Here is a 15,703-nt window from a genome sequence, read left to right as displayed (position 1 = left end):
CTCAATGTCGCCATTTCACATCGGGTTCAGGCAGCAAAAATTAAAGCCATACATTTTCTTAAAGGACATTGCGAGTCCATAGTCCAGACCGAGGATTTTCAGTCCCTAATGCACATAAAGCCGAAAATCATGATGGAAATATTTTGTGCGGTTTGTACACAACTGTTTGGACTTCAAGGATTCAGCACGTCGGATTCTAATCCCAGGTAAAACGACAGATTCATTTCGCCATATACATAGGGGCTCTTAATTTACCTTCGTCGACAATGTATTTTTAGTAAAGTGCCACCCCGTTGATCGTTACTGAAATGCGCGTTGATAATAGTCTAATGTTTTTTGCAGATCCCTGTGCCAATCCAATGACAATACGACTACTACGTGTCTACCTGTACCAGTGAGCAAAGCTAGTATTAACGAAGAAATTATCTTTGTCGAATGTCACGTCCACAACTTCTTTGACCACTATGAGTTGCGTCACACATTTGAATCCGTGGCATGTGTCAAGGAATCATACACGTGGGTTGTGAGGATATACCACCCTTACCCTAACGTCTCTTCGCAACAATCCAGCTGCCTTCCACACTGGCTCGGCATCGCTATCAAACCGGAATGGGAAAGAACGATCGTTTATGATATAGAATACACCCTCACGGTTTTTTCGATCTATAACTTTAACGAGTCGATTTTCGTCAAGAAACAATTTAGCTCAGGAGAAGTGCACTTTCTTTTGCCGTATGACACCATGATCAACAACAACGAATTTAACCATGACCGGCTCAAAATTCGTTTTGAAATACGTCTACCACCGTGTTCCGTCACTAAGTTAATTACTGTTATTTCCGAGCAGTCATATGTGACTGAAAATAGTGATAACTGTGTAAGTGATCGTGACGGATCCATTCAGTTCTCGGAGAAAAGTCATAGACTCTCAGAACTCTCAGAAAAGTCATTCGAACTCATCAACTTTCAAGTTAAGGACAAGAAATTTTCGGCAAATAAGATTGCAGTAGTTTCACATAGTGTTGTCTTTTGTGAAAAATTAAAGCTCGATGAGGCGAAGAGGGATTTCATCGTGGAGGATGTAGACCCCGAGATTTTTCAAGAGTTACTCAATTTTATGCACGACCGTCGTATCGAGAATATTGAAGACATTGCCGAAAAACTGCTCGAGGCGGCAAATATTTATAGTGTAAGGGGCTTACAAGCGTTGTGCCTCAAAGTACTAATGAATAAATTGTCGGATGCAAACTGTATGTCGGTGCTTAGTTTTGCCATTTTGCATGGGGTTGAAGATTTCAAACTCAAATCTATATCTTATTTAAAACAAAATTATAAGTCTATATTGGTAAGAGATGAATTCAAGTCTTTGCTACACTCAAATCCTAAAGGCATGAGTCAAGTTTTGTGCGCTATTTGCTCATATCGTGATAAGCTAGACAGAATAGAAAAATCGACTTACATTCGCGAGGGGAAGTCAGAAACAATTCAGAATTTTTATGCGTAATCACTTTCATTACATATTGATTTTCATACGTCCGATGCGTTGTTTGATCTGGTAAATGGTTTCTTATAAAACTTGTAATGCCATTGTTTTAGTATTTAGGGCGATTTAAGTCTTATTATTTAATTTCCGCAATGGATTTCAATTTTAAAGGAAATATGAGTAGTGCTTCGTTGCTGTGAGAGATACACAATGTTCATTTTCTTTTATATTATTTTACTAACGAGTAGCTTCGGCTTCGCACAGGAATCAAGAATGCCCACACGGCCGATTTTTTTTTCGCCGATTTGCTTCCCTAAAATTGTGACTTCTCGGTTCTCTCTTATTTTAGAATAATGTTTCATACACCTGAACCTTCCCAGAGAGATGTTCTGTGGAATAATTAAGACCGCAACAAAATCTGTGCAGTGGTTTTCGGGATTAATTTGAACACACCCGGGCAGATGTCTTCCAAGGACTTGATTTTGTTGTATGTAGAGATACGTTTTAACTTTTTTGTACGACTATTTTATTAATGTATATTGTGATAGTAAAACAATATACTAAGAAAGATGCATGAGACCAATTGAAATAAAGGTTTGTTTTAACATTTGAACACTGAGAGGAAAGAAATATTTTACCTCTTTGCGATCGCAAGTTCCGCATGCATGGGAGAGTTGCTAAGAATATCTTGGGATTGGACCGAGTTATAAAAGTTATAAAAATTCAAGAGTTTCGTCGTTAAAAAGATATATGTATATTTTTTTTAACACCAAACCTACCGACGATTTATACCCCCATAACAAATACCATTTCAAACGGTCAATTTGACCCGCCGGTGGTAGGTTTAGTGTTAATTGCTTGAAGTGATCTTGAACGCGTACGTCCTGAATAGGACAGGTAGCTAGACAATTGTCTATTGTACTTATCCGGATATAACCGCACAATACAAACAGTGACTTTATATGCAGCATCTTTGCTTACAGGTGCTCCAGTTGAATGAACAGGCAACTTCGTTAAAAACATTAATAATATTATTATTCCACAATAACATCGGATAATACATGTACTTATTACCTCGCAAAATTATACAATATACACAACTGTATCCATAGAAAATTACTTTCAACTCTGTATAACTTTAAAGCCTGCTTCTTATAGTTCCTGAATATACAACGGCGGGCAAGACCGGGAATCGAAAATGTTAATTCGAAGCACACCATACGGAACGGATCGTCCATTGAATATATTCTGCACGAAACGTATGATTGCGTGCAACCCTCACTGCATATATTTTATAAAGCAGATGTAGGGAGTAATACTTGCAAAATAAATATATCCATTACGCGGCAGATAACGAGGGAGGAACGAAACCGAATTCGACGAAAATCATCCCGAGCTTTCGTGTCATTTTTTATTTTTCGATTCCTTGGTCTCTCCGGATTCCGCATGGCTCGCTACAAACGTTAGCTCCTCGTATTCGTACTCATATCCATATTCATATATGCACGCATAATAGTGAGTGGTCGATCGCTATTTTCGTTACTTCGTTACGAATTACGTGTGATCCACATACGTTTGTACTTGAAGTGTACCGGCACAAAGGACTGCCATAACTGCACTTTCCGAGGGAATTCATTCGAGACCAATTGAAAACCGATTTCCTTTGCGATTCCTTTGCAGCTCGTAAGCGTGTTCACTTTTCAAAAATGTCCGATCTCCACTGCACTTAGTGGCGTTCCCTGACATAGTAGACTTGGGAATAAATTAGCTGCAACAAGTTAGATTGCCTAGGGTTATTAATATATATAAGTATTAAATGCATCCAATATATTGAAAGGCAAACATTGTCCTCTTTAAATAAATTTGCTGCGAGAAATTTCTATCAAAGATCCTCAAATTTGAGGAAAAGTCACCTCGTAAAAAGAGGCCTTCTAGTGCCGAGGATCCGAGTTCGAGTTAAGTGTTTCCGTTAAGGTGATATGAAAGGGTTATTCTATATACATATTATATTTATATAAATCGTTAAAATATTTATAAATCTTTTCTCCAGACGGGGTGCATCGAATCATTTGAAACTTCAGCACGGGATTATAAAGGCCCTAAGGAAGAATGTGATGCTTGTGAAGTTTCATTAAAAAAATTTTTTTTTTTATTTAGCTCAGACTAGAACCAAGATCACATTTTTTTGTGAAGAATGAAATGTCACGAACATCGCGTTCTTCCTCAGGGCCTCCATAATCACGTGTTAATGTTTCAAATGATTTGGTGCTCCCAGGATGGAGAAAAGTTTTATAAATATTTTGATGTTTAATACATATATATAGAATGACTCTTTTATATCGCCTTAAGGGCTACCGTCCATTAGCGGGCAAATATGCAGCCAAATTTTCAACCAAAATTGCAACTAAAATTGCGACCAATGATCGCACGACAACCGAGAGTCGTTTCAATACGTTTTGTCCCTTTGAATACGGAGTTTCGACATATGGGCGAAATTCGTCTGACCGCGCAGGCAATATTCGACCAAACGTCGAACGCCTTTAGTGGGCAAAATGTTAAACAGCCTTCAAGTGGCCAAGATGTCGCAATGACCAAGTATTCACATAGGCACAAATGGTACATAGTCCAGGGGCAGTTTAAACAGAGCGACCAGTTTTCATGTCACCACGTGCGGGTGCGTTTGACAATTTCTAAGGAATTATTTAAATAAAAATAACATCACGTTTGATACGGACCTTTTCGTAACTGAAATTTAAATCCGTCTAGCTGTATGGTTTAAAGTTGACTAAGTTCTTAGTAAAATGATGAAAACAAATCCATCATGTCTTTCTGACGCAGCATGCGCCCGATATCTCTTTTTTTCCTTATTTGGTCGTTTTCTTAAATGCCAAACTGCTGCTGTCTGTTTCGTGCGAAGAGGCTATTTCCTCGGAAATAAGTGAAAACGATTTCCATCTTCAAGAATCGATTACCTTTGATTTTATATGACAAACAACAATGCGACACGGTAAGAAGTGAGAGTCGGCCATAAAATTGTGGCAATGTTTAGGTGATTTCCAATGATTTCCAGGGATTTCTGTTTGCAATTTCCGGCTAATTTCCACGTGACTTTCGAGCATTAAAATCCATGATTTTCTGAGAGAATATTCCCTCTGTTCCGTGTTTAATTTTTCTTCTGCCGAATGTAAAATTGAAAGCATTCCTGGCCGTAACGGCTGGTCATGGTCGTTACTTCAACAACTTTCGCGACCAATAGTTGCAATTTTGGCCGTTATTTGTCGCTAGTGGGCGATAGCTTTAAGTCTAACTCAGGCTAGTACTACGGCAGTTTGTTTCTCGTCTATCCTAGATATCGCAGAGTAACTTAATTACCAGGAAATGTAGGAGAAAAATAGAAAAAGGAAACAGATTAAGCACTCTCCCCTTCGTCGACCGGCCGCGAAGGGTTCTTCGTTAGGGTCAGTCTTTGCAATGGTACCAACGTGGCTTGAGTGACTCGATTACGTAATACGCAGCACTTTTGATTCTCAAGTGTCGTATTATTAAACCTAGATAAATAGTTTATTATAAGTGGCTAAGCGGCACTTAGTAACAGGGACCAGCGAGGCAGCGGAAAAGGTACAGAGGCGTTCCAAGATTTCGAGAGACGATCGATCGATGATTAATAACTTTTCCACCAGAAACCTGAGTCCTGGGAGTTTAAGGAATAGTAGAGGATGTAGTTTAGGAATTACAAGTTGAAAATGTACCCGATTCCCTGGGCTGGAACACGTTTTTGGTGTCCCATGCCCTGAAAAATGCGTGCCCTGCCTCCCTTCTTTAAGAGGTATTTCGAGTCGATTTTTGTCGTTGAATTTCGGAACGCTCGATGCCCTCGTTTTTCAAATTTGGGATTAGTACTTGCTCATTTCTCCTCGTTATTCTGAATTTAATCTATCGAATGTCAATTTGAGATCTTTCCTATTCTAGAATAAAGCCAATATTTTTGGTACGTTTTTTTTTTCCAGGACATTCAGTGAAGGTGTTGGTGATGTCTTCAGCTGAGCTTGCACGAGTCAATGGATTTTACGTGAAAGATCAAAGAAATCGGTACTCGCAGAACGTTCCGAACTTCATCCACCCTCGACGGTGTGCTGTGCAACTAGAATGTCTGGAGAAAGCGTGACGATTGAGTTACAATAATTTAAAAGCAAACGACGTGGTATCACGCAACAACCGTACGCATACACCTGCCGGTAGCAAAAATCAATGTCGTTGGTCGTTAAATGTTCCCAGTATGACCGTCGCCCTACTGCGTCTAATTTCCTTTAAGTTGAACAACTTCTACAGGTACGTTCCAAAATGGGCCATAAAGTTCTCGTTTCTTGGCGCAGCTTTCGGAAAAGTCAAATACAATTTGTAGAAAAATCCCGCGAACTTTGGTTTTCATGATAACGAGATTGGACTGTCATCCGTGAGAGTTACTGATTTTTCTTCTCTTTTGAATGGGCTATAAAAATTGCCCTCCACACTTGGGAAAAAGGTCTTAGATTACGATATGTTATGTTGGAAATGATTTTCCTAATGTCTAATTATGTTAACGAGTAATGTTCAGAGTGCCTGATATGCGACAAGTTGTTCGTCATGCTTTGAACACATTTTGGAACGTACTTTCTTCAGCGTTATCCTAAATCGCGATAGTTCAACACTCGAACACTGTTCTCAGTTTAAATGAACTTATTATTTCCGAAGTACTTATATGGTACACCCGTGTTAAAGCGATTACACGCGGTATACGGCGTGACACGCGTTACTCGAATCTGTTCACCAAAGGAGAAGCGAATATCCGTCCTTAGATTATACGTTTTCGATTTTGAGAGCCGTACAACAGCAGCGAGCTTAGACAGAGTACTTATAAGAGATTTTCTGAGAAACTTTCTCAAACATCACCTACCAATTCTGGCCACCAAATTAACCAACACGCATACGCTGAACATTTGCGTGAATTTATGCGCCCAGTATAATCTGCAAAAAGAAAAAGAGATATTATACATATTCATTATTCAACATCATTAAGGCAGTTTAACAACTACGTTTCACAAGACTACCGCTCTTTACTTTTGCAGAGTTCATAGAAAAGATCATATTGAATGTCTTACCCGGCATAATTATCCTTTATACACATACAAAATTATCTTCATCTTACGGTTATGGTTCGAATGAAACGACAAAAAAAATCATCATTACTTGACTTTATCAGCATATTTGCTTAAAATCATTTTGCCGACGATTTTCCGGGTTGCCGAATCTAGGGTAAATATCTTAATATTCGGTTGATGCATAAGTAATGGCGTTTATAACACGTTACGTACCGTGTAAAAAAGACGCCATTACTTATGCATCACCCTAATATCAGAAACTATGTCGTAAGGTAATGTAATATTTTTTGTGACATTTTATCTGAATTTAGAGTTGAGATCAATATGTTATTAGGAACTACATTGTAGGCTAATGTAAATTAGCTGCTCATTTTTTTTTTTAATGACATTTCATTCCGCCGTTTTTCTTGCGTTTTAGAGTTCAAGAGATGAACATTTCCAAACTTTCCGTCATGTACTTACTTCGTGAGTCTGCTTCTGGCTCTGCTCAAGGTGTCTGGGCCGTCCTTTAAAATGTATTTCCTTATTCCCAGCATATACTGGTGCACATAAGAGTCCCAATCTAGACTAGTGATGTCTACGTTGAACCTGCTGGCGTCGCTGGAGGCTTGAACGTTTTTCGCCAGATCTTTCATATTCTCCGCGTGGAACTCCCACTCGTTGATCGCAAAGAACTCCCCAGTCTTCGCCGCGCGTTCGAAGCGCTTTGAGATTTTCATCATCCTGTGATATGATCATATACGATATTAATTTCCTATTGAAAAGGATGAAGCAAGATAGACAAAGTGACGCAAAATTGCATGAAATTTGTCTGACAAAAGATCATGAAACGGGTCATCAGAGTGTCGCTCATGAGTCCTCATTTGGAACTCATGCGTACACAATGACGAATAAAAAATAGTTAAATATAAAACAAAGTTAAGTACATGCAATGCATCAACGTTTGTACGCATATGTGCAGTCAAATTTATCTCACGCATTGCCGATAGACAATTGCAGCTCATGTTTGAGTAATGGCGTGACAAATTTACCGGAAATTTTTCTTGAAATTTATTGTATCATGTGCATACATATGTTGCAGATATTTCATGCAGCAAATGTTGTGCAAATTGTTTGTAAATCGATTTTCCTCGTCATGTGATGATCATGAATTTCTATCTGGGTACTATTCGAGAATGATTAAGGAGTAAAGTGAATTGCGAGAAAAAACGTGAGAGCGTACATCGGCTTGCCTCCTTGGAATTGTAGGCCCAGATCGATCACAAATGCCGGTAGGAAGTGCAACAAGGTGACCATAAGTTTGTGAATGAATTTGTTCGTCCTGAATGTGAAGCCTGGATACCACATGACGTACTTCGATGGCGAGTCTATCGCGTGCTTTTGAGTCAGCTGACCAAATTCCGCCCACCTGTAGATAGAGTAACAATATTTAATCGATGTTCCTGTATTTGTACAAGAAATGTTGAATTTGCCGTAGAAATTTACAGCAGACTACATGTGGCAGATAATGTACGAAACAGTTTACAGTGTTATACGGTTATCTCGGAAAATAATGGAGCAACATGGAAGTTTAAAGAGAGTCTTTTCTCAAGGATCATTTTATGAAGTAATTGTAAACTTGTCATTTTAGCAGTTTTAACCCTTTGGCTACGAAGAGCGCCTAAAGGCGGCCGACGTTTGGTCCAATATTGCCTGCACGGTCAGACGAATTTCGCCCATATGTCGAAATGGCTCCGTGTTCAGAGTTAATGTGCAAAGGGTATCGATTTTTCCTTACTCATTCCTCCTTTTAAGTAGAGATTCGAGTCATTGTCCGAATCAAAGTGGAATACATTTCTAAATCCGAAAGTATCAGCTGTGATCTCCATTTAAACTGTTGAGTAGGTCTGTTAGTTTATAAGACAGCCACTGTAAATTGTTCCGTGGATCGATCTGTCCGTGTTTAGATCGATTTAATAGGGAATTGTCTTACCTGATGGGATTGAAAGGTCCGCTCGTGCAATTGTATACTTTAATTGTGTTAGTTCTTCTTAATGCACTGTGCCACGCCGCACAGATTAGAGTATCAACGACGTAATCCACAGGTACGACGTCTACGACCAAATTGGCGTTGCAGACAATGCTTCTGATGGTACCTCTTCCGATCTCCATCATAATTCCTGACATAAATAGAAACATATAAAAGGGGAACCAATCGTTAAGGTCATTGTTATAATCATATGAGACACGGCTATCAATGTTTTCTCGGTTTCGATTGATACTTCAACTTCGAATAATGAAATCGTAAAAATTGCTTAATAGAAAAGTCTATACGTTCCATAATATATATTTATATTTAACTATTTAATCTGAAAGATATGCGGACCCATGTTGATATGTGTGTGGTTCACATGTAACATGACTCAGTCATACGTTCACCTAAACATCGTTTAGTGCTGAATGAGCGAAAATTTCGAACACTTCTCCCTATGGTTTGTAATGTTATACTCCAAATCATAAGTGCGTTTCACATGTAACATGATTCAGTCATATGTTCGCCTAAACATCGTTTAGTGCTGAATGAGCGAAAATTTCGAACACTTCTCCCTATGATTTGTAATGTCATACTCCAAATCTCAAGTGTGTTCGATAAGTGTTATACAAATTAAAAAAATGCATCGCGATTGCTATGCTGCATCTAGAATTTAATTTGCAGGAACTTGACCTTAGAATCATCATTAGGCACTTCACTTTTTTCAAATTGTGTCTTTCAACTGTTCGCTCGGGATTTAATCGGTAAACGTGATCACATTTGGTTAGCCTATGAATTCAAGTTAACATAACACGATCAAATCTAAAATTAGGTAGACCAAACATGATTGCATTACACCAATGACGATTAAAGTTTAACTCCTAATTATGTAGATGCAAATATTGGGTTTCAGTCAGTTTATGGAACGATTAGAGTAACTTATTAACTGATTATAGTAATTTACCGGTAATTCCGCAAACGTTGTCCACCCAGCCTGGAAAGGGTTCTTGATAAGCCGCGCAAACTATGCTCGGCCTTACGATAGCAACCGGAAGTTCAGATCCTCTAGTAAGTATCATCTCTTCTGCCAACCCTTTCGTCAGTGTGTAAGTATTAGGATGTTTTCCCATTAGTCGTTTCTCGATTATCCCGATAGTGTCGTCGTCAAGATTCTCGCACATGTCGATAACTGCCTGTGGTTTCACCTTCGCGCTGGAAATAACAAATAAATGTACAGAATGCCGTGGGAGCTTGATAAAAATTCGCAAGCGTATAATTCCATGTACGGCATTGACAGTGTTAAGGTGAAGTGAAACCCCCTTCAAATCAGTCGATTCGAATATTTTTTTTAAGGGTATTAGATCAAACAATCCGAAACTTTGGCACATTCAAAACTTGGATTTTTTAAAAACATTTTTTAACTCTGCCCAGACCAGAACGAAAATGGCGTCGAGCTCTCATATTTCGATCAATATACAATTGTCGAGGGGTCTGATATGAGAATCCAAAGTGTCAGGACAATTTCACGACAATTTAGAACACTCTGGTAGTCGATAAACTCGCATTTGAACGGGATAAAGGCAAAAAAAGTGTTGTATGCGCTTCTACGTCAAAACGATGGTAATACGAGGTCTCGGAGTGAAAATTTAATTGACCTGGAAGTCACAGATGGTACAGGGGATCCCTCTGCAGTCAATTAGGGCCTCAGAAAGCATGAATCCAGAGGATTTCTGGAGTTTTACTTCGATTTCTTTATAATTATCGTAGGAAAACGACAGGTAGAGGATGCCATTTGGTACAATACCCAATATGACTCGACACAGTTGTCAATATAAAAACGAACGTCGGCAACGTAGGCATTTAAAAAAACCTTCTTTATCGACGTCGATCAAGTTCCTCGACGTGTTTCACTTCACCTTAAGTCATGGCACCGATTACAAAGTTAATTTCAATACCAGTACAAGTCACGTTTAACAACCGCTCACTTTGAGCCCGCCCAAATTGCGAGCTCTACCAGTGGGTACCTATTTTTCTTTACTTATTTGAGTGTTTTAAAATGATATGAGACGTTTTAATCGACGTCAATAAATTAAAATTCATTTATACTCTTTTTGGTGGGAACGCCATTTTGAATACTCAAGTGGTAACATTAGCTGGCGCGTCCCGTGACCGACATTTATATTTATGTTAAAGTCTTTTACAGTCTACATTGAGAATCATATGAAATGAAGCGTTTCATATGTAATTTCAGGAAAGTAATGACAATGAGATCGACGTGAAACCGTCGAAATCCCATGAATTCATTATCCCAGCGACTGTTTAGGACCAACGTCGCCATCTGTGACGTTTAGCTGCTACTAAATTTTTGCTCTGAAAACACGCGTTAGCGCCTGGGACAAGCCAGCATTCTCTTGCAATCGTTGGTGAAAGTATTTCCCATATTTTCCTATCTGACTCTGTAATATTCCATTTTTATGGTAATCTGAATTGTCCGAGCTAGGTCCTGAAATTCTTCACTTTCGACTCTACGCCTTCAAGAAGCCTAAAACATCGAAAACGTGCCCGGACCACGCCATGTTGGTTCTAGTCCATAAATAAATTAATTTTTCATGAAAAATGAAATTTCATGAGTTTCAGGACGTACTTTAGGGCCTCCATATTCACGCGATAAAATGTGAAACGAATCGGTACGAATCCAATTCGGAGAATACTTTCTCCAGCGATTTGACTTCTCAGATATCTATTCGCTCACTCTTTCATATCACCTTAAGCACTCTTTTACCTCTGATACTGTAACATCTAATCACCTGTAAATGATTTCCTTGATATCTTCCTGATCGGCGTTGCTGTACGCCGTGCTAACGTGGACAAAACTGATGAGATTCAACATGCTCTTGCAGAGCTCTATCATTCGCGCGGTGCCTTTCGTGTTCAGGTTCACGGCGACTTTAAGAGGTTCATCGAATCTCACCGTAGCGGCACTATGGAAAACAATATTAACCCTTTGAATCAGCATGACTCTGTCTTCGGTACTAAGGCCCAGGTCCGGCTGGCTGACGTCGCCTTTGATCGGGACAATTTTTCCAAGAGCAGTAGGGAATTCCCATCGGATCCTGTCGAACACCTATGGAGCAAATCAAACGTTACATCTGCTTTTTTTTTTATTATTATTCCAACCACGGTGTACCTCTATACAGAGTGAAGTCTTATGAAAGGTTCAGAATCGATGGGTTCTAATTTGGGCACAGATACTGTCATTTGACCAATAAGACGAACAATCGTACCGGCAAGGATGTGGAAAGTAATATCATCAATTCGACAGTTTATCCAAACACGTGGTTGTGTCTATGGAAATGGTACTATTATTAATGGTATTATTAACCGTAATTTACAGTTCATCATTTTACGTGCCAAAGCAACAATAAAATTTAACGAATTTTGAATATCTCGTAAGACTCATCTCATATACATAGCGCGCGGTTTCTTACATCGTGGTAGAAAAAATTGCGATTATCCTGTATCCCATAAATTGCCCAAACATTTCCTCTACCCTTATGATATTAAAAATATTTCTTTACTTCATTTTTCTGTTTCACAGTGAGGAATTATATAAGACTATTACAATGTAGATAAGTTATCCATGTTCTGCAGTTTGTTCCGAAGCTTTTGCGAAACGACTTTAACGCAGTGTGTATACGAAGGTCTACTATGTTGGAAAATTCTCATTCTTGTAGGTGCATAATGAATGGGACTTGATGAATTTCTAGATGCGGATCTTACAGACACGGAGATCTAAAATATTTACCGAGTTGTTAAGTAATTCCTCGTGTCGCTGTTGAACGGTTTGTCCCTTCTTAGGACGGATAAGTACGAAAATGGTGGCCAGTCGTGGACAGGAGCGCAAAAGCTTCTCCAGGAGAGCTTTCCCGAGAAAGCCCGTAGCACCAGTTACCAAAATCACGGATTCTGCGAAGAAGGCCTCTATCGAATTTCCACCGGGATTTGCCTGTTCGGTGCCGTTCTCCGAATCCGTCTGTGCGTTCGTCGTGCCCATCCTGACGATCTACCAGTCGGTTGTCAAGGGATCTGGAAAAAAAGTAAATCGGTCAGGACATTAGACACTGTTAAAAAACAATAGCTGGCTCCGTGCCGAATTCGGAATGATAGATAAGCTTAGAGCATCTTGGCATTTGTTCTCCAACTAGCTTACTGATCTTAGGAGATGCAAGAACTAAACGTTCAATTATAGAATTAATTTTCCCTGAATAATTATAGAAGATCTAGGCATCAGGTAAATGTTTATTTACTATTGGACAGGTTTGATATGAAATTTTGCCCTCTGAAACGGTATTATCCCTTGTAAAAGATTCGGAAATGAGCAAATAAATGATCATCGATACGTTGAAAATCACTAATTGAAAAATTGTGTAGCGGAACGTCACTTCTAATTAGTCTTAACCCCTTTTGAGCGCCAAGCCCTTTTGGCGTAAGGGTGAATTTCGTCAGGCCGTGCAAGCAATAGTGGACCAAACGTCTGACGCACTTATGGGTCCGCTTAAAGGATTAAGGGTTTTGGGAATTAATTAAAAGTTTAATTTAATAAAAACTCATGGATAAAGATGTTTTGATAAGATTCTGAACTAACACTTCTGTCTAGGAATATAATTAAACTTTCGCATCGATTTAATTATCTACTTATCTACTGATTTCAATTTTTGCCGGATGCAACTTCCGATTATTTTTCCGTAGATCAACATCCTCTTGTCGGGACGACTGGTATGTAAGGTAGGAGTACATTCGCCGAGTTATCCGTCTCGATTTACAAGTCGAACAGATATCGATTTTCCGCACACACGGCCTATAAAGTTGTACCGGAATGTGCGGAAATGTTTTGCCTTACGTGGACGTCGATCGTCAATAAGAGGAGAATGGTAGGATTAATATTCAATTGTCTCCGACAATTTGTGCCCTATCCCAAAAATTTGCAATAAAAAATTGTTCACAGAAAATACCGCGAATACTAGTGGGAACGTTAACGTTGACTTAACGCTATTTGTCTCTTTGTTCCTCTTTATTTTACGCCCAGACAATGAATGAAACAATCACTTCCTTATCAGAAACAACACGATTTACCGCAACTATCGCCATTAACATCCTAGGTCAATGTATTTGTTTTGCAAACCTCGGAAAACAATGAAAAACTATGACACTGATCTGCACTACATGTTTGAAACGGTAATGTTCAAATCGTTTTATCATGTTATTAATTCATACACTAGAGTCTAAGAAAGAAATTAATTCAGAATATGCACGATAGAATATGTATGATAGAATATGTATGCAGGATCATGAAGACGTGGCTTCTAATTTAAGATGATGCTAGGTAGGTGTTGCATTCAATTTTCAGTTACAAACTTCGGCCCAAATTTGAAGGAAGATGCAATTTAATATCACGGTTCATTAACGATAGGGACTTTAAGCTTTAAGCTTCCGGCGATCGAGGAAGACGTAGAAAGGTAACTCGTTGATCGTGGAAGTAAGCCCTAGACGTACAGAGAATGCTCCTGCAGTATCGTAACGATTTTTGAAAGGATTAACCCGGATAATCCTCGAGCCCTAAGTACCGAAGTAGCATGTACAGAAATCAAAGCTCGATTATTGCTGAAATTGAATCTCACCGACGGAAATCTTTCCCTAAGTCGGTAGAAATGATTAAGGTGATGTGAAAGTGGCGTCAAAGAGTTCTCGTTCATGAAACTTATTTCCTAACTGGGTGTACCGAATCAACTCAAACGTTACAATGTAAATATGGAGGGTATAAGGAAGGCCCTAAAACTCATAAAATTTTAATTCATTAAAAATTTGTTAATAGATATTCATAAAGTTTATTATAAAAAATGAAATTCCATGGGGGTCAGGACCTTCCTTATAGCCTTCACGTTCACGGTGGAAGGTTTGAGATTATTTGGTACACCCAGTTCGGGTATAAGGGAGGTCCTGAAACTCAGGAAATTTCAAACTAAGAAAAAAATTGTTAATAGATATTCTTAAAATTTGTTACAAAAAATGAAATTCCATGAGGGTTAGGACCTTCATTATAGTCTCCACGGTCACGTTGCAAGTTTTGAGATTATTTGGTATACCCAGTTCGGGTATAAGGGAGGTCCTGAAATTCATGAAATTTCAAATTAAAATAAAAATTGTTAATAGATATTGTTTAAATTTGTTATAAAAAATGTTATTCCATGGGGATCAGGACCTTCTTAATAGCCTCCACGTTCACGTTGCAAGGTTTGAGATTATTTGGTACACCCAGGTCGAGTATAATGTAAGCCCTGAATCTCATGAAATTTCAAATAAAAAAAAAATTGTTAATAGATATTCTTAAAATTTGTTATAAAAACTGAAATTCCATGAGGGTTCACGTTGCAAAGTTTGCGATTATTTGGTACACCCAGTTCGAAGAAAAGTTTCATGAACGATTCCTCAGATGCCACTTTCACATCCCCTTAAAGATTATTTTAAATATTTCGAAGTTATTTAAGATTACGTTAAATCTCTGTACGTAGATAGTAATGATGATTAATAATGTAAGTTTTTGAGGATTACTCCTTCCATAGCCTTCTGATGGAAATAATTTATAATACGACTTTTTCACCTTAGACTAGCCGGAAAGTGTATCTGAAAAGGGACATGTACTATTCTCGATGGCACATGGTCACCTAATGCAATAATCGATGACCCTGTAGTGGTTGAAGGTACTTGTACCCTCATTCTTGACGTGGGCGACCTATGTATAATATCCATAGGTATGGTTTCTATGTGATACACTTCTAATAAGGTCGCTTTAACTTTTTATGTAATGGCCCTATCACCGGCATGTTGTGTGACATTTCCTTCGTACGACTTAAAAAGAATTCCCGGCTCTGCCGTTTTTGCATTCTGTTTATTTGGAGTTTAGGAAATGAGTCTGGAGTTACGAAAAGCCGGCAGAGTTTCGCACCCTCCTATATTTAGTGTCTTCCAAATCCAAATTTGCGACATTTGTAACGTTTCGCTGTAAGATAAACT

At 38.6% G+C, this 15,703-nt stretch overlaps 1 protein-coding gene across 3 annotated transcripts in view; it reads right to left on the bottom strand.

Moving 5' to 3' along the window:
• Nucleotides 1-2,360: 2,360 nt before the first annotated feature.
• LOC105702772 (putative fatty acyl-CoA reductase CG5065) overlaps nt 2,361-15,703 on the bottom strand; it is a 31,466-nt gene continuing 18,123 nt past the window's right edge. For 2 of the 3 annotated variants that reach the window (XM_012430600.1, XM_012430599.1), the window contains exons 2-9: nt 12,438-12,718; nt 11,440-11,756; nt 9,597-9,844; nt 8,594-8,780; nt 7,844-8,029; nt 7,084-7,344; nt 6,417-6,487; nt 2,361-3,251 (exon numbers count right to left, since the gene is read on the bottom strand). In XM_012430600.1, the coding sequence (XP_012286023.1) occupies nt 3,184-3,251; nt 6,417-6,487; nt 7,084-7,344; nt 7,844-8,029; nt 8,594-8,780; nt 9,597-9,844; nt 11,440-11,756; nt 12,438-12,686 (1,587 nt within the window). In that variant the 5' untranslated portion in view covers nt 12,687-12,718 and the 3' untranslated portion in view covers nt 2,361-3,183. Of the gene's footprint in view, nt 3,252-3,821; nt 6,488-7,083; nt 7,345-7,843; nt 8,030-8,593; nt 8,781-9,596; nt 9,845-11,439; nt 11,757-12,437; nt 12,719-15,703 lie in introns of those variants that run through there. The other variant, XM_023432222.1, reaches the window with a different exon arrangement.

This window comes from Orussus abietinus, unplaced genomic scaffold (assembly GCF_000612105.2).
Source record: "Orussus abietinus isolate OABI.00-Male unplaced genomic scaffold, Oabi_2.0 scaffold267, whole genome shotgun sequence".
NCBI classification, from domain to species: Eukaryota; Metazoa; Arthropoda; class Insecta; order Hymenoptera; family Orussidae; genus Orussus; species Orussus abietinus.
The sequence above is the reverse complement of the archived record's forward strand: the minus strand, read 5'-3'. Positions and strand labels throughout refer to the sequence as shown.